The sequence below is a fragment of the Cynocephalus volans genome, chromosome 11, assembly GCF_027409185.1.
Source record: "Cynocephalus volans isolate mCynVol1 chromosome 11, mCynVol1.pri, whole genome shotgun sequence".
In the NCBI taxonomy this organism is placed as follows: Eukaryota; Metazoa; Chordata; class Mammalia; order Dermoptera; family Cynocephalidae; genus Cynocephalus; species Cynocephalus volans.
In genome coordinates, this window is record NC_084470.1 from 93,398,990 (window position 1) to 93,426,789 (window position 27,800).

At 38.3% G+C, this 27,800-nt stretch overlaps 1 protein-coding gene across 4 annotated transcripts in view; it reads left to right on the forward strand.

Moving 5' to 3' along the window:
- ATG7 (autophagy related 7) overlaps window positions 1–27,800 on the forward strand; it is a 262,622-nt gene that overhangs the window by 76,737 nt on the left and 158,085 nt on the right. For all 4 annotated transcript variants that reach the window (XM_063114002.1, XM_063114001.1, XM_063114004.1 and 1 more), the window contains exons 16-17: window positions 4,962–5,037; window positions 24,538–24,618. In XM_063114002.1, coding sequence (XP_062970072.1) covers window positions 4,962–5,037; window positions 24,538–24,618 — 157 coding nt within the window. The remainder of the gene's footprint in view (window positions 1–4,961; window positions 5,038–24,537; window positions 24,619–27,800) is intronic.

A 27,800-nucleotide genomic window follows, 5' to 3' on the forward strand; every position in this document is an offset into this window, starting at 1 on the left:
GAGATTCTTGTTCAGAGGCAAGCAGTCCAGGGCTGGTACAAAGGCTACACTATGCCATCAGGGATTTGAGTTTCTTCTTATCTTTTACTCAGCCACTCTTAGCTTTCTTCCAGAGGCTTGTCAGCTTGTGGTCACAAGAAGGCTGCTCTACCTCCAGTATTGCTTCTATTGCTTAAAGGAATGGCCAAGGGTAAAAGTTGTGGTCAGCTAAGTCTGCCCCCCCCCCCTTTTTTTTGATCGGTAAGGGGATCGCGACCCTCAGCACGGTGTGGTCTGCACCACAGTCAGCCAGTGAGCACACCAGCTATCCCTATATAGGATCTGAACCCACGGCCCCGGCACTACCAGCGCCTCACTCTCCCGAGTGAGCCACGGGGCCAGCCCAGTCTGCCCCCTTTTAAAGAGCTCACCCATTGATTCTAACTCTGGTATCACATGGCCACTCCTAGCTGCAAGGAAGACTGACAAATGTAGTCTTTTTGGATGGGCACATTGCTTCTCTAACTACAATTGTAATAAGGTAGAAGAGGAGAATAGATATTGGGTAGGCAACCAGCAGTGTCTTCACACTCATTTTAAAAAATGCTGTGTATATTTTAAGCCCCAAAAGATATTATTATTGTTATGTACTTTATTCATTTAGTTTTGGTAACATTTTCCTTACAATTTTGCTTCTGCCCCATTCTTTCTTGCTCCTTTTCTTTTGAGACTGCAGTTATGTGTCAGAATCAACCTGTGTGTCTTTCATAATCTTTTCTGTATTTTCAATCATTTTGACTTTTCTTGCTGTAGTCTGGCTATTTGCTTTTGGCTCATCTTCCAGTTTACCAATTCTCTCTTCTTCTGTGACTAATACGTGTTAAAACCATCCATTGAATTTTTAATTTCATTAGTTTCACGTCTAGAATTTCTATTTGGTTTTGTTCTACATGTTTCCTGTTCTCTGCTGAAATTGTGATTTTGGTGTTTTTGATTCCTTGAAAACATTTAATTGTGTTTTTTTTTTAAGTCCTTATCAGATATCTCCATTATCTGTATCTCCTATGGGTCTGTTCCTATTGTCTATTGTTTTTCTTGGCTTTTGGTCACATATTATTTGCTTATATAACTGATTTTTTAGAAAATAAAAATTTATTATGGAAAATTCAAATATATATGCGTGAAGATATACATACATATTTACATATACATCTTTTGTACATTGCCCAGCTTCAACGATTACCAACACATGGCCAATCATCATTTATTTATAGTTATTCACATTTTTTTCCTCTTCCCACTGGCTTATTTTAAAACAAATCTAAGACCTAGCATTTCATTCATAAAAATGTATCTTTTTAGTGTGTATCTCTACTATTTTTACATATATAAACAAAGGCAATTTCTTTTTTTTTTTAATTTCAAAAAAGTCTTTAATTGTTCAAAATAGCACAAAATGACATCTCACTATGGTAATGTTGAGTCACAGAGTTACTCTACAGTAGATGAACAGGTTTACTGTTCTCAGAAACAAGACAAATCAAAAGGTGCTTGGGAGAAGGGAGGGGGTAAAACAATGTTACCAAGTGAGTGGAATCCAAGATGACTAAATGTGATATTTTCCATAGCATAAAGGCAATTTCTCAATATCATCACATATCCAGTTAGTATTTACATTTCCCCAACTCCTTGAATATGTTTGGTTATTTTTGATTGAGTACTGAACATTACATATGAAAAATTATACAGACGATGTGATTAATATTTCCTTCTGGCAAACTGCCAGGCTAAGTGTAGTCCTAGAACCCCTTAATCCAATTAGGGCTGGTCTATTTCTGGCTCACTCTTACTTTAAGGATGTAGCCCCCAGTGATTCTAACCCAAAGCCTGGGATATTTTTCATGGTTCCTCCTTATTGGCAGACCTCAAACTCCAGTTTTTGCCTGTAGCCCCATGAGTCCATCAGTATCACTGTTCAGCTTCTGACCCTATGGCCACTGCGTTTGGAGGCTGGCAATCACTTTATAGGGATAAGCCCTCCTTGCAGATGCCTGGTTTACCTTTATGTGCTTTCTCCTTTCACAGATCTGGGCTCTATAATTCTTCCCTACTTTGGTAGCTCTTTGATGCTTTCAAACAAAAGGTTTTATACTTCGTCTAGCTTTTCTATTTATTCTCAATGAGAGAGTTAGTTCTGACACCTCGTTTACAAGTGCCACACCAATTTTTAAAATATTTTTTAATTTATTAAGCACTCATAGTGCTTGCATGTGAGAAGAAGAAAATTAGTGGACTGGTGTTTTTGATTTAACTTGACCTTGGGCCTTTTAATAGTCTATATGTTTAACACATTGTATATATGTTATAGTCTAGATACAAAATTAGCACAATTGTGGTCTGGACACTCTATCTTCTCCAAGCAAGGAGACCTTACTTTATGACTTATACAATAGAATGAATTTTTCTTCTATTAAATAGAAGTGAGACAAAAATTAATTTTTAAAATAGAGTTAGTAATTTTTTAAAAAGAAAGAAGAGAAAGGAAAGGAAGAAAAGAGAAAAGAAAAATTATAACAATTTAAGATTTTTCTCAATATCTAGCTAAGACTATGCTATCAAATGTCAGATAGTCAAGGCAGATTGAAGTCAAACAGATATTTACATATGACTATATGACAAATATGCTGTGGTTTATTTTTCAAACACATATAGGGCTTACTTTGCGCTAGGCACTGTTCTAACTTCACAAATATTAGCTCATTTAATCCTCATAGCAAACCTATTAAGAAAGAACTATATTTATTTATTTATTTATTTATTTTTATGCATGCATGTGGGGTACAACGTTGATTTTCAGTAATTGTGTGGAATGTGTGATGGTTAGATCAGTATAGTTAGCTTATTCATCATTACAATATGCAATCATTCTTTGTGTCCGTTAACCAATTCCTCATTAGTCCCGCCTCCCTCTCTCCCTCCCCTTCCCTTTTCTACCTCTAATTTTCTAAAAGTTCAACATATTACTGTGATTGTTGTTTCTTTCTTTCTCTCTGTCTCTATTGTTCATTTGTTTATTTATGGATTCAGCTCCCAGTTGTGAGTGAGAACATGCAGTATTTCTCTTTCTGTACCTGGGCTGTTTCACTTAGGATAATTTTCTCGAGGCTCATCCATGTTTTTGCAAAGAATAGAATTTCATTCTTTTTTATGGCTGAGTAGTATTCCATTGTGTACATATACCACAATTTCCTTATCCAGTCATCCATTGATGGACATTCAGTTTGGTTCCATCAACTAGCTGTTGTAAATAGAGCCTCAATAAACATGGGAGTGCTGGTATCACTTCAACCTGATGTTTTCCAATCCTCTGGATATATCTCCAGTAGTGGGATTGCTGGATCATATGGAAGTTCTATCTGTAGTTGTTTAAGGAACTTCCAATACTGTTCTCCATAATGGCTTGTACTAATTTACAGTCCCACAAGCAGTGCAGGAGAGTTCCTCTCTCTCCACATCCTCACCAGCATTTGTTGTTCTCTGTCTTTTTTATAATATCCAGTCTGATTGGGGTGAGGTGATATCTCAGAGTGGTTTTGACTTGCATTTCCCTGATGATTGGTGATGCTGAGCATTTTTTAATATAACTGTTGGCCATTTGGATGTCTTCCTTTGAGAAATGTCTGTTTAGCTCCTTTGCCCATTCTTTAATTGGATTATTTGGTTTTTTGCTGTAAAGTTGTCTGAGCTGTTTGTATATTCTAGATATTAGCCCCTTGTCAGATGCATATTTTGCAAATAGAACTATTATTGTTAATTTCATTTTTGGTGGGGAAATTGAGACAGAGAGAGAAAAAGTTGCTAAAATTCACATAGCTAGTAAGTAGAAAAGCCGGGATTTAGCTCAGCCAGTGTGGCTCCAAACTCCATCACTATGCTATGCTGTTTGTAATATGGCAGGAGAGAATCAAATGTTTGCAAGATTTATTTTTCCAGTTCTCAGAAAGTCAATAAGCAAATTAATACAAATATCGTGTTTATTGTGACTCAGAGCTTTTCTATGCAGTTGAAAAGATGGCCTCTGTGCAGTTTTAGTAGCATATGTAACTAGTATAAATGCTCTGGGGTTAAATGAAAAATAAGCAGCGTTTTTTTGTCTTCTCTTATGTTTGTCATCCACCTTAGCTATCCTGCCATTTAAGGTTATTGTCCCTCCTGACAGGAAGTATTTGGGATAAAATCTTTGAGAGCTGATGCTGTGTTTCCTTGACACCGACCCTCTATCTACTACGTTTGACCTGGTCTTAGGTTATACACCAGGTCCTGCATTGCATCTCTTCTGTGATATAACTAAGCATCACATTGTTGTTCAGGGAGGATTGTGATAGTTTTCCTGCCCAGTTAACTCCTCACTTTTATTTCTCCTTCCTCCCAAGGTTAGAAAGTGTTCCACTTCAAATTTCAATGCAAAAATGTGCTGTTGCATTTTACAAGTCTATCTCAGAGTAAGGGAATTAACATTTATTGACTTATTGTGTGCCAAACATTGCACTTGGCCATTTATCTAACATATTCCTAATGTATTCATCACAAACCCCTTATTCCTGTTTTGTAGATGATAGACCTGAAGCACAGAGAACTTTAAGCACCTTGCCAGTGTTCACAAGCTTTGGTCTTTCTGACTCCAAACTGTGCGTTTTTATTACTCTTCTTGCCTTCCCTCCCAGGGAAATTAGTTCTCTGCTAGCTTGTGCTGCTCAGTAAGGGGCATTTTGGTTGTCCCTATAAATCTTACATGGATGTTCTCCAGATCATCTTCACATGTGGTTTTTTTTTTCACAGCTGGCCCATACACGGATCCGAACCCTTGACCTTAGTGTTACAAGGCTGCACTCTAACCAACTGAGCTCATTGGCCAGCCCCCTCACATGTGTTAAACATAAATTCTGATTAAATGAGCAGCTCTAATTGTTTCCTTTCCCCAGGGGCTATGCCATTGCCAGCAGCAGTGATGACCGAATGAATGAGCCTCCAACCTCTCTTGGGCTTGTGCCTCACCAGGTTAGTGATTTGGAAATGAGATCACAATTCTGGTCCTGATCCCTTTGGTGCAGGGGAAAGCATGTGGGGTCATTTTACCATTCCATCAGCCCAGCCCACCTCATGTCCACCCTGTTTGTCCTCCAGCTGGGAGAGCTTTGTGACCACTTGGAAGGTATTCATTCCATTCTGTGGGATGGAGGCGAGGAAAAATCACGAACAAGCAGCATTACCCAGAGTCTGATGCATTTAGCACGCTGACTAGAGGCTTCGTAATGGAGTGGTAAAAGAAAGAACAGGCTTTAGAATCAGCCAGACAACACTTTAAATCCCAGCCCTGAAGTTATTAAGATGGCCTTCCTTGGCCAAGTCACTAAGCTTCTCTGAGCCTTAGTTTTCTTATCTATAAAATGGAGAAAATAATAATGACCTCATCTAGTAGTTGTAGAGATTAGGGATGACAGATAGAAAGGGCTCAGCAATAATATATATTGTAGGCCCTCAGTAAAGGATGGCTGCTATTTTTGTTGCTGTTATTATTATTGACCTCCTACCCAAATAGAAAGTCTTTATGGGCAAGCATGGGAAAACCATTAGAAGTGTGCCTTGTCACCAAAATGCAGGGTGTCTTTACAGGGAAAGAATCTGAAACATCATAAGGAAGGCCCCTCCCTTAGGGAGTTGAAAAGAAAAAAAGCAGTGGAATGAAAATTGAGAATTCACGTTCCCTCTTTAGTAGTTTTCATGACTGTCTTTTTGGAGGAATGAAGCGGTTTCCCAGTCTTACCTTGTGGATATCATTTCTCTAAGTTCCGTGCACGTATTTCAGCCTGTGACACGAAGGCTGAAGTGGTGATCATGCCCATCAGTCTCATCTGGGAATTTGCAAGGACAGGCTCACAGAGGAGTGCGGAGAGCACAGTGACTAACTCAGTTCGCACTTGTTTCCCTCTTCCTCCCACTGCCCACCTCCTGTCGTCTAGGACAGCCCTGTCTTTTTCAGTTGAGGATGAGAATCAGAAGAGGGGAAATGACCTGTCCATAGTCACAGAGAGAGTCAGTGGATGAGGTGCAATCCAAACCTAAACTCGGCACTCTGGCCAATGCTGTTTCAAAGGTTTTATGAATGAAAAGAGCCCTGTCCTGCATGTTGGGATATTTAGCTTCCAGTCACTACTCTAGCCCTCTTGCACTAAGCCACCCATAACAGAACTTGTTTTAGGTCACTTAACCTCACTGAGCCTCAGTTTTCATATCAGTAAAAGCAGGTGCTTTACCTGGTGTCCAGGATTATGTCTGACATAAGCCTTGTAAGCCACAAAATACTGTGAAAATATGACTTCCCTCGTGCCTCATACAAGGTGGCATTTGTTAGACACGAATGTGTTAATCTTCTGTACAGAAACATTTCAAGTAGGACCCAGTGGACACTCTAATAGCCATCTATCATAAGGAAGCTGGCCTCCAGAGCTGACCTTTGCTATTTATACTCTTGTGTCTCATTCAAATCTTTCACATGTCTCCACCCCTTTTTTCCAACCTTGAGATGTACCCTCATCTCCTTTACAGATTTTATGCTGAAAAGGGCCTTAATTAAATTTTCAGTCATGTCCCTGCACTGGTTTTCTTCTTTAAGTCCTTTATGTTAAATTACTGCAGTTGTAGTTTTCTCACTGCTGAGGCCAGAGGGCACAACAGTCTTCTTTATGGAAGGGGGCCAGTGTCAAAATGCATGTGCCCGTGTTTTTAAAGTACTATGGCAACTAATCCCTCTCAGTGTCATTTATCCTCATTGAGCCTCGCAATTCTTTGTCATTCACCAACTCTTCTAGTTCTTTCTCCTCGTTTTCAAATGTCTGAAAGATTATTTTGGTCGTTGGCCACCTCTTCATTTGGCCTTTTCAAAGACTGAAGAATAATGTGGCCATATATGGGAAGAGCCCAGTGTGTGTGTTGTGATTACTTGCTTACATTATTTCAAGTTTCCAGCCTTTATTTTTAGCTACTTTCTAAAAAAGACAGTGGAGAAAGAACTTTAAAAATTAATCAGGGTTGTGTGGTCCCCATTTATAGGCTTTAAACAACTTTTTTTTTCTCAAGTGGGGTGAGTCTATTTGTGCAACTGTGTTTTGATTAGGGGAACATCGTTTCCACAAAAACACTGGGCTGTGTTGCAAGGCCCTGGTGCAGACTCAGCACTCACCTCCTCCTCTTCCTGGCTCCCAAGACAAATGATTTCCTGTTGGAGAGGAACTTGGTAAACCCCTTTGTGTACTTTGTATGTGGAGAATGACCAGTGTGGTTCTCTGGGCTCATTTTTCTCAGTTCCCCAAAGGAGAATGTTTATTAATTGGCCCCTGTGGAATGAGATGTAGTGGAAAAGTGATAGTCCTTGGACTGAGAATCACAAGGCCCCCCACCAGCAACTCATTGTGTAATTTGGAGAAAGTTCCTTAACTTTTCCTGTTCTCTCTGGGTCTCTGTTCTCCTCTGTGTCAGACCTGGGAGGCCTGAGGATTACTTAGTTGTTCTCTCTCTGGGACCACAGGCAGAATCTGGCCCATCCAGAGATTAGCCAAGTGCATAAAAAGGCTTGATTAGGACCCAAAATTCAATGAAATCCTGCCTAAAGAAACCTCTTATTGAATTTGAAAACCATGAAAAACCATTTAAGGTGAGAAAATAAGCTTACGGGTTTCTTGGTTTTTTTTAAGTCTCTGGCCCGATGTGCATAGATTAGATTCTGCAAGCCGGCAGCAATAAGTATAAACTACTTTCTGTCTGTAAAGAGAGTGATTTTCAAAACATCATTTTATTGATGCATAAAATACATATAATCACGTAAATATTAAGTGCACAACTTGATGAATTATCACAAAATGAACACACTCCTATACCCAGCACACAGATCAAAATAAAATGTTATTGAGCTGTCCCCAAAGCCCTCCTCATGCTTCCTCCAATTATTATTGTCTCCTTCCTACATAGAGGTAAGCATCTCTTGACTCTCAATACCATGGGAAACTTGGTTGATTTCAATAAATAAAATCATAAAGTATAGAATCTTTGGGGTCTGGCTTTGAGAGAGACCTTTTTCATTGTAGGTTTCTGCTTCCCATCACCTGAAATATTTTATTAAAAAAAAAAAGAAAGTTGTCTTTTCCTGGCTCCTGGAGTAGTGGCTGAGTTCTGCAAGGCCCGATTCTTTTTCTAGTTCTTTGGTGGGAGGCACAGTGCAGGAGTTATAAAATGTACAGGCCACTCCCGATATCTCTAGGAAGTTGGTTTGCAGGCTGGTGAGAGATCCTGAATGTGGCAGAAATTAATAGCCGTGTGGGTGGACATCCTCAGACAATGATAAAAACAAGGTGATACTGCATCAGTCATCGAAATACCAAAGTCGTTGATGTGGCAATCCTGTTTTTAATCCCAAGCAGTTCACATTTTTTTGAGCTTCAAAATTCCTTTTACTGTTACCAGTCTTGAAATGTCTGAAGATTTTGTGATGGCGAGCAGTCTAAACAGTTTCTTTTTTTTTTTTTAATTTTATTTTATCAATATCCAATGTAGTTAATTTTCGTGTCCCTTTACCGATTCCTCCCTCCATCCTCCTCCCTCCCACCCATCAACATCATATCTATTCACTTGTCTTAACCAGTTCAAGGAATTGTGATTGTTGTGTCTTCTTCCTGCTGCACCGCATCCCCGCCATTTGTTTGTGTATTTATTTATTTTTTAGCTCTCACAAATAAATGAAAACGTGGTATTTCTCTTTCTGTGCCTGACTTATTTCACTTAATATAATTTTTTCTAAGTCCATCCATGTTGCTGCGAATGGTAGTACTGCATTCTTTTTTATAGCAGAGTAGTATTCCATTGTGTAGATGTACCACATTTTCCATATCCACTCATCTGATGATGGACATTTCGGCTGGTTCCAATTCTTGGCTATTGTAAATAGTACTGCAAAAAACATTGGAGTACACGTATTCCTTTGACATGATGATTTCCATTACTCTGGGTATATTCCCAGCAGTAGAATAGCTGGGTCATATGGTAGATCTATCTGTAATTGTTTGAGGAACCTCCAAACCATTTTCCATAAAGGCTGAACCATTTTGCAGTCCCATCAACAGTGTAGGAGGGTTCCTTTTTCTCCTCAACCTCATCAGCATTTATCATTCTCAGTCTTTTGGATATTAGCCATCCAAACTGGAGTGAGATGGTATCTCAGTGTGGTTTTGATTTACATTTCCCGAATGCTGAGTGATGTTGAGCATTTTTTCATGTGTCTGTTTGCAATTCATATATGTTCCTTTGAGAAATGCCTATTCAGCTCCTTTGCCCATTTTTTAATTGGGTTACTGGTTTTTTTGCTGTAAAGTTGTTTGAGTTCCTTGTATATCCTGGATATTAATCTTTTGTTAGATCTATATTTTGCAAATATTTTCTACCACTCTGTTGGTTATCTTTTAACTCTGTTAATTGTTTCTTTTGCTGTGCAGAAGCTTTTTTTTTTTTTTTTTTTTTTTTTGGTAACCGGTAAGGGAATCGTAATCCTTGGCTTGGTGTCGCCCGCACCACGCTCAGCCAGTGAGTACACTGGCCATCCCTATATAGGATCCGAACCTGTGGCCTCGGCGCTCCCAGTGCCACTGTGCTCCCAGCGCTGCACTCTCCCAAGTGAGCCACGGGTTTGGGCCCGTGTGCAGAAGCTTTTTAATTTGATATAATCCCATTTGTTTATTTTTCCTTTGATTGCCTGTGCTTTTAGGGTCGTATTCATGAAGTCTGTACCCAATCCTACTTCCTGGAGTGTTTCCCCTATGTTTTCGATAAGTAGTTTTATTGTTTCAGGGTGTATATTTAATTCTTTAATCCATTTTGAGTTGATTTTGGTATATGGTGAGAAGTAAGGGTCTAGTTTCATTCTCCTGCATATGGATATCCAGTCTTCCCAGCGCCATTTGCTGAAGAGGCAGTCTCTTCCCCAGTGTGTAGACTTGGTGCCTTTGTCAAAGATCAGATGGCTGTAGGTGTATGGGTTGATTTCTGGATTCTCTGTTCTATTCCATTGATCTGTATGTCTGTTTTTATACCAGTACCATGCTGTTTTGGTTATTATAACTTTGTAGTATAGTGTTATGCCTCCAGCTTTATTTTTTTTTCCTCAGAATTGCTTTGGCTATTTGTGGTCTTTTGTTATTCCATATAAATGTCTGGATAGTTTTTTCAATTTCTGAGAAAAATGTCATTGGAATTTTGATGTGGATTACATTGAATTTGTAGATCACTTTGGGTAGTATGGACATTTTCACAATGTTAATTCTTCCAATCCAAGAGCATGGGATATCTTTCCATCTTCTTGTGTCCTCTTTAATTTCTCTCAACAGTGGTTTATTGTTCTCCTCATAGAGATTTTTCACATCCTTGGTTAACTTTATTCCTAAGTATTTTATTTTTTTGGTGGCTATTTGTAAATGGGCTAGCTTTCATGATTTCTTTTTTCTGCATGTTCACTGTTGGAGTATAGAAATGCAACTGATGTTTGTGTGTTGATTTTGTATCCTGCTACTTTGCTGAAATCATTTATCAACAATAATAAGAGTTTTTTTATAGAGGTTTTAGGCTGTTCAATATATAGGATCATATCATCTGCAAACAGGGACAATTCGACTTCATCTTTTCCCATCTGGATACCCTTTATTTCCTTCTCTTCTCTGATTGCTCTGGCTAGTACTTCCAACACTGTGTTGAATAGGAGTGGTGAGAGTGGGCATCTGTGTCTAGTTCCTGTTCTTAAGGGAAAAGCTTTCAGCTTTTTTCCATTCAGGATGATATTGGCAGTGGGCTTATCATATATGGCTTTAATTATGTTGAGATACTTCCTATCTGTACCTAACTTGTAGAGAGTCTTTATCATGAACGAATGTTGAATTTTGTCAAATGGTTTTTCAGCGTCTATAGAGATGATCATATGGTCTTTGTCTCTGATTTTATTGATGTTGTGTTTCACATTTATTGACTTGCATATGTTGAACCAACTTTGCATCCCTGGGATGAATCCCACTTGATCATGGTGTATAATTTTGTGTATGCATTGCTGTATTCTGTTAGCTAGTATTTTATTGAGGATTTTTGCATCTATATTCATCAAGGATATTGCCCTGTAGTTTTCTTTTTTTGCTGTATCTTTTTTGGTTTTGGTATCTGGGTGATGTTTGCTTCATAGAATAAGTTTGGGAGATAGTTTGTAGAGAATTGGTATCAGTTCCTCTTTGAAGGTTTGGTAGAATTCTGCAGTGAACCCATCTGGTCCTGGGCTTTTCTTCATTGGGAGCCTTCTGATAATAGCTTCAATCTCTTTTATTGTTATTGGTCTGTTCAGATTTTCTATATCTTCTTGGCTCAGTTTTGGTAGTTTGTGTCCAAAAATTTATCCATTTCCTCCAGATTTTCAAATTTATTTGCATATAGTTGTTTATAGTAGTCTCTAATGATTTCTTGTATGTCTGAGGTATCAGTTGTAATATCACCCTTTTCATTTCTAATTTTTGTTATTTGGGTCTTCTCTCTCCTTTTTTGTTAGCCTTGCTAATAGTTTGTCAATTTTATTTATCTTTTCAAAAAGCCAACTTTTTGATTCATTGATCTTTTGTGTCATTTTTTGGATTTCTATTTCATTAAGTTCTTCTCTAGTCTTAATTATTTATTTCCGTCTACTAACTTTGGGTTTGGATTGTTCTTGTTTTTCTAGTTCTTTAAGGTGAAGTGTTAGGTTGTTTACTTGCCATCTTTCCGTTCTTCTGAAGTAAGCATTTAATGTGATAAATTTCCCCCTAGTACTGCTTTTGCAGTATCCCACAGGTTTTGGTATGATGTATCATTATTTTCATTAGTTTCAATAAATTTTTTGATTTCCTGTTTAATTTTTTCTTGAACCCATATGTCCTTAAGTAGAATGCTGTTTAATTTCCATGTGTTTGTATAGTTTCCAGAGTTTTGTTTGTTATTGGTTTCTAATTTTAATCCATTGTGGTCTGAAAAATACATGAAATAATCCCGATTTTTTGAATTTGTTGAGACTTGATTTGTGACCTAATATGTGATCTATCCTGGAGAATGTTCCATCTGCTGATGAGAAGAATGAATATTCTGAGTTTGTTGGATGGAATGTTCTGTAGATATCTGTCAAGTCCAATTGGTCTGAAGTTTTGTTTAGATCTTGTGTTTCTCTGCTGATTCTTTACCTAGATGATCTGTCCAATATTGAGAGTGGAGTGTTCAGGTCCCCTGCTATTATGGTATTAGTGTCTATCTCATTCTTTAGGTCTAATAGAGTTTGCTTTATAAATCTGGCTGCTCTGATGTTGGGTGCATATATATTTATGATTGTTATGTCTTCTTGATGAATAAATCCTTTTATCATTATATAGTGGCCTTCTTTATCTCTATTTATGGTTTTTGGTTTAAAGTCTATTTTATCTGATATAAGAATAGCTACTCCAGCTCGTTTTTCATTTCTATTTGCATGGTATATCTTTCTCCATCCTTTCACTGTTAGTCTATGTGTGTCTTTACTGGTGAGGTGAGTCTCTTGAAGGTGGCATATAGTTGGGTCCATCTTTTTAATCCAGTCAGTCAGTCTGTGTCTTTTGAGTGGGGAATTTAATCCTTTTACATTAAGAGTTGTTATTGAAAGGTGTTGATTTATTACTAGCATTTTATTGATTTTTGTTTGGACGTCTAAATTATCTTTTGTTCCTTTTTTTCTGATTTACTGTTTGTCTTCTGTATTTGTTGGTTTCTTGGGGTGGTAGATAAACTTTTTTTTCTCTTTATTGTTAGCATTTTTATTTTACTAGTGGGTTTTATTTTTTCTTGAGTATTTATGGCAGTGGTGGTTGTTTTTCAGGTACCAAACCCAGTACTCCCTTGAGAATTTCTTGTAAGGCTGGTCATGTGGTAGTGAACTCCCGCAGTTTTTGTTTGTCTGAGAAATATACTATTTGTCCTTCATTTCGGAAGGATAGCCTTGCTGGGTAAAGTATTCTTGGCTGGCAGTCTTTGTCTTTTAGTATTTTGAATATATTATCCCATCCTTTTTCTGGCTTTTAGGGTTTCTGATGAAAAGTCTGATGTTAGTCTGATTGGGGCTGCCTTATAGGTGATTTGATGCTTCTCTCTTGCAGCTTTTAAGATTCTCTCTTTGGCTTTGAGTTTGCCACTTTGACTATAACATGTCTTGGAAAGGACCTTTTTGGGTTGAATATGTTTGGTGATCTTTGAGCCTCCTGAATCTGAAGATCTGTGTCTTTCCCTATACCTGGGAAGTTTTCTGCTATTATTTCGTTGAATTTGTTTTCAATCCCATTTCCTTTTGCCTCCCCTTCTAAAATACCCATGATTCGGATATTTGAGCACTTAAGGTTGTCTGTTATCTCTCTTAGATTTTTTTCAGTGTTTTTAATTCTTTTTTTTTTTTTTTTTGTCTGCTTGTGTTATTTTAAACAGCCTATCTTCAAGGTCAGAAATTCTCTCTTCTGCTTGTTCTAGCCTGCTGGTTAAACTCTCTGTTGTGTTTTTTATTTCGTTGAATGAATTCTTCAGCTCCGCAAGCTTTGCTACATTCTTTTTCAGGGCATTGATTTCTTTGTACATTTCTTCTTTCAGGTCCTGTATACTTTTTCTCATTTCATTGTGTTGTCTAACTGAGTTTTCTTGTATCTCGTTTAGTTTCCTTAGAATTGTTGCTCGAAATTCCTTGTCAGTCATTTCGAGGACTTCCTGTTCTATAGGATCTAGAGCTTGAGAGTTATTATTACCCTTTGCTGGTGTTTGCTCAAGAAAGTTCTTGATTTTTCATATTTCTGGTATCTTGCCTTTGGTGTTTAGTCATTGTGGCAGGGGATTTCACGGTCCACTCATTCGACCCTAACGTCTGGCTAGGATCCTGCAGGGACTGCCAATTTGGCACAGCTGCCTCGGTGCTTGTGGGTGGGAGGCTCGGACATCCCTGGGCCACAGAGACTGGCCTGGACTGGGAGTCCTGAAGCAGCGCCTACCTGTTCCAATGTGGATGGCTCGGGGCCCTGTGGGCCTGGGGGCTTTAGGACCTCTCTGGGTGGCACACACTGGACTGGGCTGGGAGTTCTGTAGTAGCAACTACCTGCTCTGGCCCCGGGCTGTGTGGGCCCAGCAGTACTCAGGCCTCTCTGTGGGTGGCACGCACTGGCCTGGGCTGGGAGTCCCACGGTGGCGCCTACCTGCTCCGGCACGGATGCCTTGGGGCACGTGGGCCCAGCAGCTCTCAGGCCTCTCTTGGGGCCTCTCACTGGGTGGCACATGCTGGCCTGGGCTGGGAGTCCCATGGTGCCTTGGGGTGCCTGGGCCTAGCAGCTCTTGGGCCTCTCTGGGGTGCAGTTCACATTTTTTGTCTTTGGGTGAATGTACTCTTGGTACTAAAGAACTGATGAAAAAAGACCCTGAATGTATATGCCCTTCTTCTGGGTTTGGATTTGCCAACCACATGGTTCCTTCTGACTCTTGAATTCTTTTAATTAGTTTTAGAAAAGTAGAACAAAGCCAAAACTAGGGCAAAACCCTGAGAGGGACATGGCCTGGGAAATCTCTAAGTGAGACAAATGCTGAGATAGAGCTGGAGTCTCTAGCCATGTTTAGGCTGCTATTTATTTGGCCTGTGCAGCTATCTTTAGGCCAAATCTTTAGGCCTTTAGCTTTTAATAAGGTCTCTTTACTGTGCACAGAATGCTTATCTAAGTGTGTCCTTAGGGATATGGACAGACTGACTGCTGAGAAGGGAGATTTAGATGATAAGCAGTAAGAGTATATTTCCTGAGATGCAGCCCAGGAAAAGCAATCTCCTTTGCCCCCTGGTTCTAAACCACTCAGGTTAATGACAATGGAAATGGCAGGAGAAATGGGCAGTCCACATGTTTCACCACATCAGCTGTTGTGGTTTGTGACCTTTTCATCCCTCTCTCCATCCATCCATGCCTTCAACAGATAATTCCCAGACACTGACTCTTTGCCAAGCACAATAGGTTGAGCATTTCCAATCCAAAAATCTGAAATTCAAAATGCTTCAAAGTCTGAAATTTTTGAGTGCTGAGATGACACTCAAAGAAGGATTTTGGATTTTTGGATTAGAGATGCTCAACCTGTTTTAGATTCAGAAAAGTTAGGTAACTGACACAAGATCACCTAGTGTGTAGTTCCATTTGTTTTTGGAGACATCTAAAGTGGTAGATGTACCTAAGCCATTAGATATGGTGGAATCTCGCTCCAGTGGGGAGGCCCCTGAATACAAGGAGGGATCTGGGTATAAGATCTGACAATGTCTGGGCTTCCTCTGTGAGGCCCTAAAAGAAGAGAAGGGATTTTCCCTTTCCCTGGAGAATAAATTATAGATAATGTCAAAGTTCAAAAGCATCTCAGATTGCATCTTTTGTCGCAAGAAGAGTTGGGCCTAACTTTGTCAGTTCAAGGATGTCACTTTGTCCCATGAGTTTTCCTCACCTGAGGAGGATGTCCTGTTTGGGAGGTCCCCCTTTGGAAGGCAGCCTGAAGGCTTTGTGATCATACAGATCTGATTAGAATTTCAGCTTTGCCTCTTAATTTCATGTTTATCTGTTCATTCATTATCACATTTTACAAAAGGATTTGAGGCAGCTCTTGCCACTTGTCACCGTGTGACCTTGGACAGGTTACTTACCTTCTCTGAACTTTATGTTTTATATCTGTAAAATGGGGATAATATTATAATAAGCTCCTGGAATTCATGTGCTGATTAAATTACATTACATTTACTAAGTACTAGCACAGTTCTGGGTGCATAAGAGACACTTGTAAATGTTGGTTTTATCTTTCTCTTGCGCTTCTAATTAAAATGGAATCTTACCTATTCTCCTAAAAAGGAAGTTATAAAGAATCTCAAAACTCTGGAAGCAATAAGTTAATAGGAAATGGTTGGGAAGATTAGCTCCATTCTGCAATATTTTGCTAAGGATATTGCTGGCTCATTTCCAGCTTAGTTATTCTGCCTCTTTGTGACTCTACTTCAATAATGAGAGGTGGGTCAGTGGTAGTAGCTGAAACTGTTATCTGAAACAAAGACCAGTGTGGTGTGCCTGAGGCTTTGCAATTGCTAAACTCTCCATTTTGGCATTGAATTTGATTGAGACTCTTTTCAACATCCAAGACTGTTCTGGAGTTTGGAGTTAGTTTTTATTTATGCTCACTCCAAGCTCTAGAAATATTGACAGGTCTGCTGGAAGCTGGTGTGAAGTTAAAGCAGCAGGTTCCAGTTGTGGCCGCAACTGTGCCTTCTCAGAATGCCTGTTTGTTTGGGGGCCTTGGATCTTAGCTTCCCACTCATGAGGACGGCTTGGAGCTGAAGCTGATTTTACTCAGTTTAGGTGAAAACATCACCAGGGGTGGGTGACCAAGAAAAGAAAGGGCCCCTTTCTGTCCTGATCTATTTATTTGCAGCCAACAGGGCATAATTGACCGAAGATAATTGAATTTACCTGATAGGTGTTAAGCCATCTAAGTGTGAGTTGTTTTGGGAAGTGTTTTTTTGTTTAGTTTGGTTTTAATATTCCTCTGGCCTCCTCTTTCTTTCTTCCCCAGGCTTTAGAGCTAGAAAGAACAGAATTCAGGTTCCTGGCTTTGCCACTTGGTTGTTGTGGAACCTTGGACAAGCCATGTTACTTCCCTGAGCCTTGATGTCCTTATCTGGAGAACAGGGGAAGATCAGGGATGGTAGTGAGGCCAATGTGAGATGTGACGTGAGAGAAAACACAGCAGCACTAGACACAGGCATGGCACTCGATCAATGCTGGTGCTTTCCTCCATCTCTCCCTCCTCTAGGGCATCATTTTCCACATCGTTCTAGAACTTGCCCTCCTGCACAGCCTCTAAGCTTAGGAGTGAGCAGTTGTTTATGTGGAAGGGAGGAGGCAGAAAGGAGAGGTGAGAAGGGTGCTCAGTGAGTTTGAAGAGCTGAAAGGCCAGTGTACCAGTGAGATGGAGTTGGGGAGCATAGTGTAGTGAAGGAGGCAGGACTGCCAAGGCCATTTAAAAAATGTGGACCTTCAACCTAGGGGCAGTTGGGAAGCCATTGAATGATGAGTCATGATATGGTAAGATTTGGCTGCTGCATGGAGAATGTAGAACTGGAGTCATTTAGGCTTAAATCGGAAGATGACCGAATGCAGAGATTCCCATAGCTGGTCTTCCATCAAAATCACCTCGGGAACCATTTCAAAGTACACATTTCCCAGCCCATCCCAGAGCCACCAAGTGAAAACCTCCAGGGCCATTATGCGTTTGAGAACCACTGCTTTGGTCTATGAAAAAAGGCTTCTTGGTGGCATCATATGGGACAAAGTACATAACTCCTCAAGGTAACACAGACTAAATCCTGGTCTTTCATCTTTGAATTTTGTGCCCCCACCAATACTAGTTATGTTTCTAAAAGGACCCTGACACCTTGTCCCCAGCACACACACACCTCAGCCCAAACAGGTGTTCCTGCCTGAGAGCATTAGGACCGGACACTAATTAGACATGAACAGGTGTGCCTAATGAATTCTGCAGGCCCTCATTGCTGTCCTGCTGGGAACAGCCTGGGAGCAAGGCCAAATGACCATTTAAAGGCCCTGTTCTGATGCTTTTTGCATTGTCTGCTCAGTTTTCACTCTTTGTGGTGAGGGCAGTGTGTCCTGTCTTCTAAGGCCCTGTTTACCAAGCTCAGATACAACCAAGTGCCTCACGTTTGACAACACAGATTTTAACTCGAGCTGCTTTGCCCTTTGGGGGCTTGGGAGTGATGAGTGGAAGAGGAGCTAAGAAACCATATAGGTAATTGTGTTTCTTCTAGGCACTGTCATTCCGAGATGGGTTTTTAAGTATATTCAGGGGGTAGCAAAGATACGCATATTGTAGCTAGTTTAAGCATAAATTATTTTTTTCCTGCAAGGCTACAAAGGACACTAATGTTGTGATGATTGGGGGAAGTAGAACTTACACTTTTTATTTTGTATCTTTCTGCATTGTTTTGAAAACATTAATCAAGATTATAAACCATTTTTTAAAATCATCTTTTTCAAGGCATAATTTATATACAGTAAAATGTACCCATTTTAGGTGTATATTTAATATACATTTTAATAAGTTGACAAGTGTATAGACTTACATATAACCATCACCACCACCACAAATGAAACATAGAACATTTCCATCGCCCTAAAAAGTTCCCTGTGCTTTCTCCCAGTTCACATCCCCACCTTCAGTCCCAAGCAACCACTGATTTGATTACTATGTGGGCCACTGTTATTTCTTCTTTATGCTTTTCTGTATAAGAGTGAAAAAACAATGTAAATTTTTAAAATAAATAAAATGTGCAGGGAGGCAGGCAAGGTTTGGCCCCTCTAAAGAATCCTTCTTACCACAAAGCTAGGGGTATGTGTGCGTGTAAGAGAAAGAAAGAAATTGGCAGTTTTTCCCCCTGTGGGGAGCAGGCAGAAAGAAAACAGTATTTGGTATATTCTTTAAAAGAAAGTTAAATATTTAAATAATTTTTTTAAAAATAGGAAAATGGAAGTAAATATGCTGTGGAAATATGGATTATTTTTTGTTTGCACTTTTGTTTTCTATCATGTGCATATTGTTTTTATTATAGGAAGAGTTAAATTTTTAAAAGTTGTTTCATACCTCCCCTGCTATAAGGAGAGATTGACAGCAAATATTAGTAATAAAACAAGAGTTGAGATTAAGCTGTGTGCAGTCCCAAAGTTAGAGAATTTACCTTGAGCTGTCTTAAGAGGCTTTAGTCCTGTGTGGAGGGAGAAATTACTTTGATATCACTTTGTAAAGTCTTTTAATTTAAATATTAATATAGGGCTGGCTGGTTAGCTCAGTTGGTTAGAGTGTGGTGCTTATAACAACAAGGTCCAGGGTTTGATCCTGTACTGGCTAGATGCCAAAAAAAAAAAAAAGCTAAATTAGTGGTGTGATGGTGCTATTTTTATAAAATGCTGGAAGAATTAAAGGCTGGCTAAGTGCTTCCATTTGTTTTCTGACAGCTAACAGGTGATGTTGAGTGGTACAGAGCAAACCACAGGAAGGTGTAAATAAGGTTAGTAACTGAAAGCCTCGTGTGCCACATGCTTGCCTGATGAGAATCACCTGGGCTCTTTTTAAACATACAGATTCTCAGGACTTATCCCAGACCTTTTGAGTCAAGTTCCAGGAGATTCTTGTAATGAGGCATGTTTAGAAAAACACTGAACAAGCATATTGCTTCATATACTTTGCACACTTCTGAGTAGAAGGTCATGGTGAATTTTTCTCCACCGCAAGCAAGGGACAAGTTTTTTTTTAACTTCTTTGTGAGTTTGGGCCTAGCCTCTCTAAATAGGTGCAAATATATTTATTAGGACTTTTGCAATAGGTACCTGGATCTTAGACGCTCTGGGATTTCTAGGCATGTCTAAGTAGGGTGTAAAAATTTCAAGTAGCTCTTTAAAATTTATGCATTTCTTGTAGGATTGAAGGAATACAGAGCATGTTGTAGAAACTCAGTACATTTGTAATATTGGTGAATTAAAGCATTGATAATGGGGAAGGGTTTCAAATTGCCTGGAAATGTGAATGGCAGTAAGAGTTTTTCTTGTGGCTTATGTGGGGTGTGTTTTCTCTGTATAGTTCAGAAATGAATAATTTTGCAGGCTTTGGGTTGTATGTATTGTACTTGTTCATTCTCTTCATAACTTGAGTATGTCTGACCAAATCACTGTGCTATGGGTAAATAGAGATAGTTCAACCCCTGTCTTATCCTCTAAATGCAAGGTAAGTTTTTAAAAAAGTTTTTAAAGTAATTATAGCACACAGGCTGATCCTAAAACTAATATTGAAATTCAAGAGACCCAGAATAGCCAAAACAATTTTGGAAAAAGCTGGAGAGCTCACACTTTCAGTAAGTTTCAAGCTTACTGTAAAGCTCCTGTAATCAAGATGGTGTAGTACTTGCATATGGGTAAATGTATAGATCAATGGAATAGAATGAATCCAGAAATGAACCCTTCTATCTGTGGCCAACCGATAACAGTCCAATAGGAAAAGAATGGTCTTTTCAACAAATAGATTTCCACATGCAAAAGAATGAATTTAGATTCTTATGTCATTCCACATACAAAAATTAACTTGAAAATAGATCATAGATATAAATGTTAGAGCTAAAACTGTAAAATTCCTAGAAGAAAACATCGTAAGTCTTTATGACCTTGTGTTAGATAATGTTTCCTATATATGACACCAGAAAAACAAGCAACAGAAGAAAAAATAGATAACTAGGACTTAAGCAAAATAAAAACTTTTGTGCTTTGCAAAAGCAAAAAGACAAACCATAGAATGGGAGAAAATATTTGCAAATCATATCTGATAAGAAACTTATATACAGAACATATAAAGGACTTACAATTCAACCATAAAAAGATAAATAGCCCAATTTAAAACTTAGCAAAGGATTTGAATTCACATTTCTCTAAAAAAGACATATATGGTCAAGAAGCACATGGAATGATGCTTGACATTACTAGTAATTAGAGAAACGCAAATCAAAACCACACTGAGGTACTACTTCACACTCACTAGGGTGGCTATGTTGGGAGCAAACATAATTTCTTCTCAATCCTCATAAGTTTGTAGTTGGGACAAACCCTTGTAACAAGGACAGATTAACAAGAGAAAACCAAGTTTACTAACACATGCTGTGCACATCACGCAGGAGAAAACTTGATGAACAATAACTTAAAGCTGTGGCTTAGAACGCTGGCTTGTATGTCACCTTCAACAAAGAACAGTAAATTTTAGGGAAGTGACAAGACAAAGGAAAGCAGTTTTAAGCTTCCAGAGGTGGGAAACTATGGGAAGGGTTTATATATATATGTGTGTGTATGTATATATATATATGCACACACGTGTGTGTGTATGTATACGTGAGAAAACTAACGGATTAAGATTTGTTTGCAGAGTCTTCTGGTGCCATCTCTGAGCAGATAAGAGTTGTCACCAGTAAAGGAGAATTCATATCCTTTCTTTAGGTGGAAAAGTGGGGTGGGGGAAAAGTGGGGTGGGGGAATAGAGAGAGCTCTTCTTCTGTTTGCTGCTGCTTAATTGTCTTTAGCTCAAAAATATTTATGTCAAAGAGGCATATTTTGGGGTGACATTCTGATTTCCTTCAGCTATAATCAAAAAGAAAATGACAAGTGTTGACAAGGAGGTGGAGAAATTTGAACCCTCATACCTGGCTAAGTGGGATGGTAATATGGTGTGGTCACTTCAGAAAACAGTTTGGCAGTTCCTCAAGATGTTAAATGGAGAGTTACCATATGACCTAATAATTCCACTCCTAGGTATATTCCCAGGAGAAATGGCCATCTACTGATGAAGGGATAAACAAATGTGGCATAGCCATAACATTGAATGTTATTTGGCGATAAAAAGGAATGAAGTACCGATATATGATGATACAATGTGGACGAAAATATTATGCTACGTGAAAGAAGCCAGTTGTGTGTGATTCCATTTATAGGAAATAAGCAGAATAGGTAAATCAATAGAAATAGAAAGTAGATTAGTGGTTGCCAGGGCCTGAGAAAAGAATAGAATGAAAACTAATTGCTTTTGGGTTCTGGGTTTCTTTTGGGAGGTGATGAAAATATTCTGAAATTAGATAGTGATGATGGTTGCACAACTCTGAATATACTAAAATCCCTGAATTGTACACTTTAAAAAGATGAGTATTTCGGTACATGAATTATATCTCAATAAACCTGTTATTAATTTTTAAAAGAAATGATTATGGAAGATATTTTGGACATGAAGATCAAACAAAGGACTTCAGAGGATGGAGACATTATTTCTAGTTTGGATGGTAGGTAAATTGAGGACTAATGAAAGAGGTGTGTTTGAGCTGAGTGGCTTTTAAGAGAGATGAGGACATAGAAACTGTAGCTATTAACAAAAGAAAGAGTTCTGAGTCAATAGAATTCAGCATGAGGCAAAACCAGAAAATCAAGAATGTCTTTGGGTGGAAAGTTGTAGTTCAGCTTAGCAGTTGTACAGAAACTGTGAAAATATTAGATCCAAGAGATAATCGGGAAGGCAGGTTGGACCAAGATCAGGGGAGACCTTGAGTGCTAGTATAAGGAGGTTTTTGTATTATTCATTCGGCGCTAGGATGCTGATAAAGTAGCTTCAGAGCTGTGTATTAGGAAAGTTAATCTCCAGTAGAGCGTTGCATTAAATGGAAAGGAGAGAGTCCACCTGTGGAGGTGCCCATTAGGAATCTGTTGCAATTGGTTTGAGAAGGGTTTACTCTTTTAAATTACCTAAAACTAGAATAACTTTGGTTAAGTTTTGGGCTTCTGATATCAACTTGGTGGATTTGAAAGTCCTCATTCACATCTTATCGTGCCTCATTTCCTGGGTAAGTGAGTCACAGCTTCCTAGTAGAGAGCTGTCTGGGGGTGCCAAACAATGGTGTGTCGACCCTTGCTCAGCCCATCTACTCACTGTGTCTCCTTTTTCTTCTATTCCTCACCACCCGTGCTTTTGCGGTGATTATTTTTGTTTTCTCTTTCCTTCCTCTCCTTTTTCTGTCTTCCTTTCTGCTCCTAACAGGATGTATACTCTCCCTTTCTCTCAGCTTTACCGCCCCACTTCCAATCATAAGATGGTTTAGCAGAGAAAATTACCAATGTTCTTCTCGTAACATAAAGAGAACTTGATAGTACCATATGAGAGAGAACAGAATGATGAAACCTTTTCATGAAACGTGGGAACATTAACATGTAGTCCGTGTTAAAAAACACTTTAATGGAAAATATGCTAAATATGATAGGTTTTTTCTAATTAAATTTAATATGAGTAATTAGGGTGTATAAAGAGCAGGCACACTATGAGCATTCTTTTTTAAAGCCTATAACTTCCAAAACTCACGAGGGTATCAGCGTTCCCATTTATGACTTGCCGTTAAAGTCTTTTCTGCCATTTTGATGTCTCCTGTTTGGGTGCCCTGAATAACAAATTTGTGACCCTGATTGTGCCTCAGGTACTGGATTATGAAATGGTCCCACATTCCTGAGATTTAGGAAACTAAAAGCTATTCACATTTTCAAAGATTAAGATTGAGTTTATCTAATTTATCCCAATTACCTAATATACATTTCTACCAAACACTCATTTGATCTTGGGTTACACTGAAATCACATTACCATGTTGATAAGGACATTTAAAAAATTACTTCGAGGTTAGGTTTTCCAGTTTGCATGTGCAATTACACTGGTTGCAGTATGGGTATAAAGATGGACATATCCAAACTCAGAAAGAAGCTTTTTTCTTTAAAGAGTTTGTCAGGTTTTGTTTTTGTTTGGGGGCAGAGTGAGGTGTTGGTAGGATGGCTAAAGGCAAGGGGGTGGATGAGGAAATTCTTTAGTTCTATTCAAGGAAGGCTATTAAAGTTGTGAGGAGACATAATATTAAAGACAAAAGCTGTGCTATCTGAGAGGGAGGAGACGAGGGAGCAATCCCTCCTGGGCCAGGTTTGGAGCCGGGAGGTCTATTTTTGGATCTTAGCTGTGTCACTGAGCCAAGTTGCTTCACCTTTCTGAGCCTGAGTTTTGTCAACATAAAATGGGTCAGTTGAAAAGATTGATTTATTTGAATAAATTAACTCATGAGAAGATTCTGTTGTCTGGCTTATTATAAATGTTGAGTCCTATGGAGATTTTGGAGATTTTACCATTCATATTTTTAGTAATAATATTTTAATGATATATATAACATGTTAAAACTCCCCTTTCAGTGTAAATATAGTTCTAATGTTCTGAATAAGTTACTGAAATCATAGTTTGTGAAACCTGATTATAGCTGATAGTCTAAATGTAAACCAGTTGTAGTCTAGGAATTTATGCTCAAGGTGGTGCTGTTTCCCCATAAATTTGGTGATATTTTACATTTTATCTCAATCTGTTCCAAATCAAGCAAATAACTAGATATATATTTAGGACTATCTCTGCCTTCCATAGCCCTCAAGCTGTCTTTCCTTGTGAGACCCCACCCAATATCATACACAGAAATGTGCATTTATCTCATATTGACTATAATTATATATGTGCATGAGAGTTGAGTCAGAGTAAAATATTTTAGATATTACAGCTTGCTTTTTGTATTTTGGAATCAAGTTGTTTTTATATCTAAATTATTTAAAAAGCTGGTAGCCCTGATTCCTAATGGAGTAAAGAACCTAATATAGTTCTTCCCCAAACTGATTACAGTACAAGAGAAAATAGCACTCTAAACTTTGTTTTTGCTGGTAATCTCTGTTAGGACAACCGTAGCAGTCATTTCCTACTTGTCAGAAACTACATATGCATTTCATACATGTGGTCATTCTGTGCTTGATGTGAATTGTTTTGTTTTGTTTGTTTTTAGATCCGGGGATTTCTGTCACGGTTTGATAATGTCCTTCCTGTCAGCCTGGCATTTGACAAATGTACAGCTTGTTCTTCCAAAGTAAGTCATTTTGCATTTGAGGGACTTGTTCTTAAAAATGAGCCTATCAGCATTGACCTCAGCTTTACCTGCCATAGCCATTAAAACCAACTAAGGGCTTTTTGTGGGGGAGGAAAGGGGTCTAAACAACCAGAAAGGATTTTCTTGTTTTCACTGATCTGCATTCATTCTCACAGAGAAACCAGCCAGAGAAAATTTGATCTGTAATGCACGGAGAGTGTGAGATGTGTTAGCTCTGTATCAATACTTGCATCATGATAATTTTGGCTTGAACTAGCACTTTACCAGACTTTGTTCCTCCACAGAGGGTTTCCTTCTCTCATAGACACTCATAGAGCAATTTTTAAGCTTTACTCAGAGGATGGGGGATTCCAGGCAGTACTAGCTGTGTCTTTTGGAGATCTACATAATGACAAAGAAAAAGTAAACAGAGATTAGGGGACTGGATAGGGAGCCAATAAAAGGGACCTTTCAGCTTTGATCTTTCCAGAGGCTCTAAAAATAGAGCTGGTATGTTATCCACTGTAATGGGAAACGGCCAATGAATATCAAAACTATAGTGATGGCATTTCATTTTTTAATAGGCTTTGATATACTGAGTTATTTTTACATGTATACTGTATGTGATAGCTGATTTCCTTTTGGGTTTCCCTTTAAGCCTTCTCATACCCAGTGATTTAATCAGGGCTTTTAAAATTCATGATTCTTTATAAGTAAAGATTTTCATGTTGAAGTGCTATGCAAAGTAGTATTGGGGGTCACTAATCTCAAACTGTGGCCTCTTGGTTACAATTTGGGACATTTTTGCTGTGTAGCCCACATCTGGCAGTGTGGAATGAATTAAATTCTAAGGAAATTCTCTCTGCTCTGAGTTAACACGCTTCCTTTGAAAACTTTACTTTGGTCATATGAAAATCACAATCCTGAACAGTTTCTTTAAAAGTTGAACTCAGATTTGACAAACAATGCTGATAAATTTGGTTAAATTTAGGTGCTCAAAAAATGAGTAATTTTTTTTCTTTTTGCTTCAAAAGTAAACTAAATCCCTATTTTCATCCCAAGTGCCTGTGTTGAGATTTAAAGCTTATCATTTGTTAGTAGTTACCCATGAGCTCAGTCTTTTCTCTAGCTTCTTTAAGGTATCTTTTTTGTTGTTGTTGGCAGCTGGCCTGTAAGGGTATCCAAACCCTTGACCTTGGTGTTATAAGGCCACGCTCTAACCAACTGAGCAAACCGGCTAGCCCTAAGTTATTGTATAACTGCTCACATCAGGGCCTCAAGGATGTCTACGTGCATTTCTGTCTTCAGAAACACAAGTTTTAGGATTATATGCTCTTCAGTGGAGTGCCTTTTTTTTTTCTTTGAATGGCTGAGCTAATTTGTCTCAAAATAACTTGGCAGTATTAATTTCATATTGGAATTGTTTGGCACAGGTGCCAGAAGCTTTATGTAGGTCTGGCTAGTCAATGAAATAAAGATAATTGGGTTCTGTACATGAAATGCGGACACTCATTCTTTCTTCTTCTATTTCTAATTAAATTAGCCCTTGAGATACTGCAAGCATACTGGCTAACTGGGGTCCCTTATATTATTTAAAAGAGAATAGCTTTGCATTTTTCTTTCACACTTATTATAAGCATTAAATTAATATAGGTATCACTTTTTTGTTCACAAAATTATTTCCTCTTGGTGGTCATTCTGAAAGTCCTGCTTTACATAAACACTCTAGATGATTTAATACAAACTGACTTGGATTTTAACAGCTGTGCTGTTCCCATAGCGATCACTTTTCATGTGGTCTGGGTATTAAATTTCCTTTCTGCTGAAAAGGTTGTTTCACTGATGCATGTATTTCCTTACAATAGACACACAGCATTTACTTACTTGGCTACCTTCTTTATTCACTTTGGGGAGTGTCATTCTCTATTATCTGCAAACGCAGCATTAATACTTTGAAATGACAAATCCAATTCCATTTTCATTGCTGTGCATGTGAATTTTTCTTAAAGCATACTTAGCATAATTTAAAACTTTTTATACTGAGTCATAGTTGTTATTATTTCAAAAAGATTCTTTGAGGCTAAAAATGACTTTTAAAAATTTCTCCTTTGACATTCATGAAGTAATTTTTTCCTTTGGTAGTTTTCAGTAATTTTGCCTTTTTTTCCGCTAGGACCAAGGCCATACTTGTGTTGTGTCTTGATTTAACCACAAATACCGACAAAAAAAAAAAAAAATTGGGGAGGCAGAATAAGCCCTGTCAAGTAATAATGCTCTTATTCATTACTGTGTTCATAAATATATATATAATATATGTGTGTGTATATATGTATATATATATAGCTCTTTTTATAGCCTGAAGTGGGGAAGAATACAGTTCTCTACGTCTGTGGCAGGGAAGGCCAAGTCATCTACCCACGAATCATTTCTCACCCTATTTTCTTGGGTGAGATCTTAGCTTGACGTATAGCCAAGTGAATTGTTCCATCTTACAGAAAAAATTATTGAAGAATCTGGGGGTTCGGGGGGTAGGTGGGTGGTGAGGAGTAACTTTATTTCCAATTTCTGTTTATTGTCTTGCAAAACTTTCTAAAATGATGGTATCTGTCACTAGAATTTCGAAAAAACTCATTTGAATTGAATCTTATGAGGTTTTTTTTTTTATTTTGTTTTTCGTTTTTGTTCTAAAAAGGAATTTGGAGCCAACTGGAGTATTGTGCAGTTACTACCAGAGGAAATGGTATAATTTTGAAACCAATATTCCTGAAAGAATTTCTCATAATGCATTGAGTTAGTTTGTTATTAGCCTTTCACCTAAATATTTTTTGACAGTTAGGGTATTTCTGGAGTAATTTTCTATTTATATATAATTTTAAACTTATAGAAAAGTTCCAAGAGAAGTACAAGGAACTCCTGTACAATTCTTTACCCACACTCACCAATTGTTTACATTTTGCCCCATGTCTATGTGCTTTCCTCCCACCATGCCCCCTTCCCATTTTTTCTTAAAATTTTGAGTAAGTTGTAGACATTATGGCCCTTTACAACTGAATACTTCAATGTAAATTTCCTAAGTTAACATTCTCTGTGGGGCTGGCTAGTTAGCTTGGTTGGTTAGAGTGCAGTATTGTAACATCACAGTCAAGCGTTCAATCCCCTTACAGGCCAGCCTCCAAAAAAAA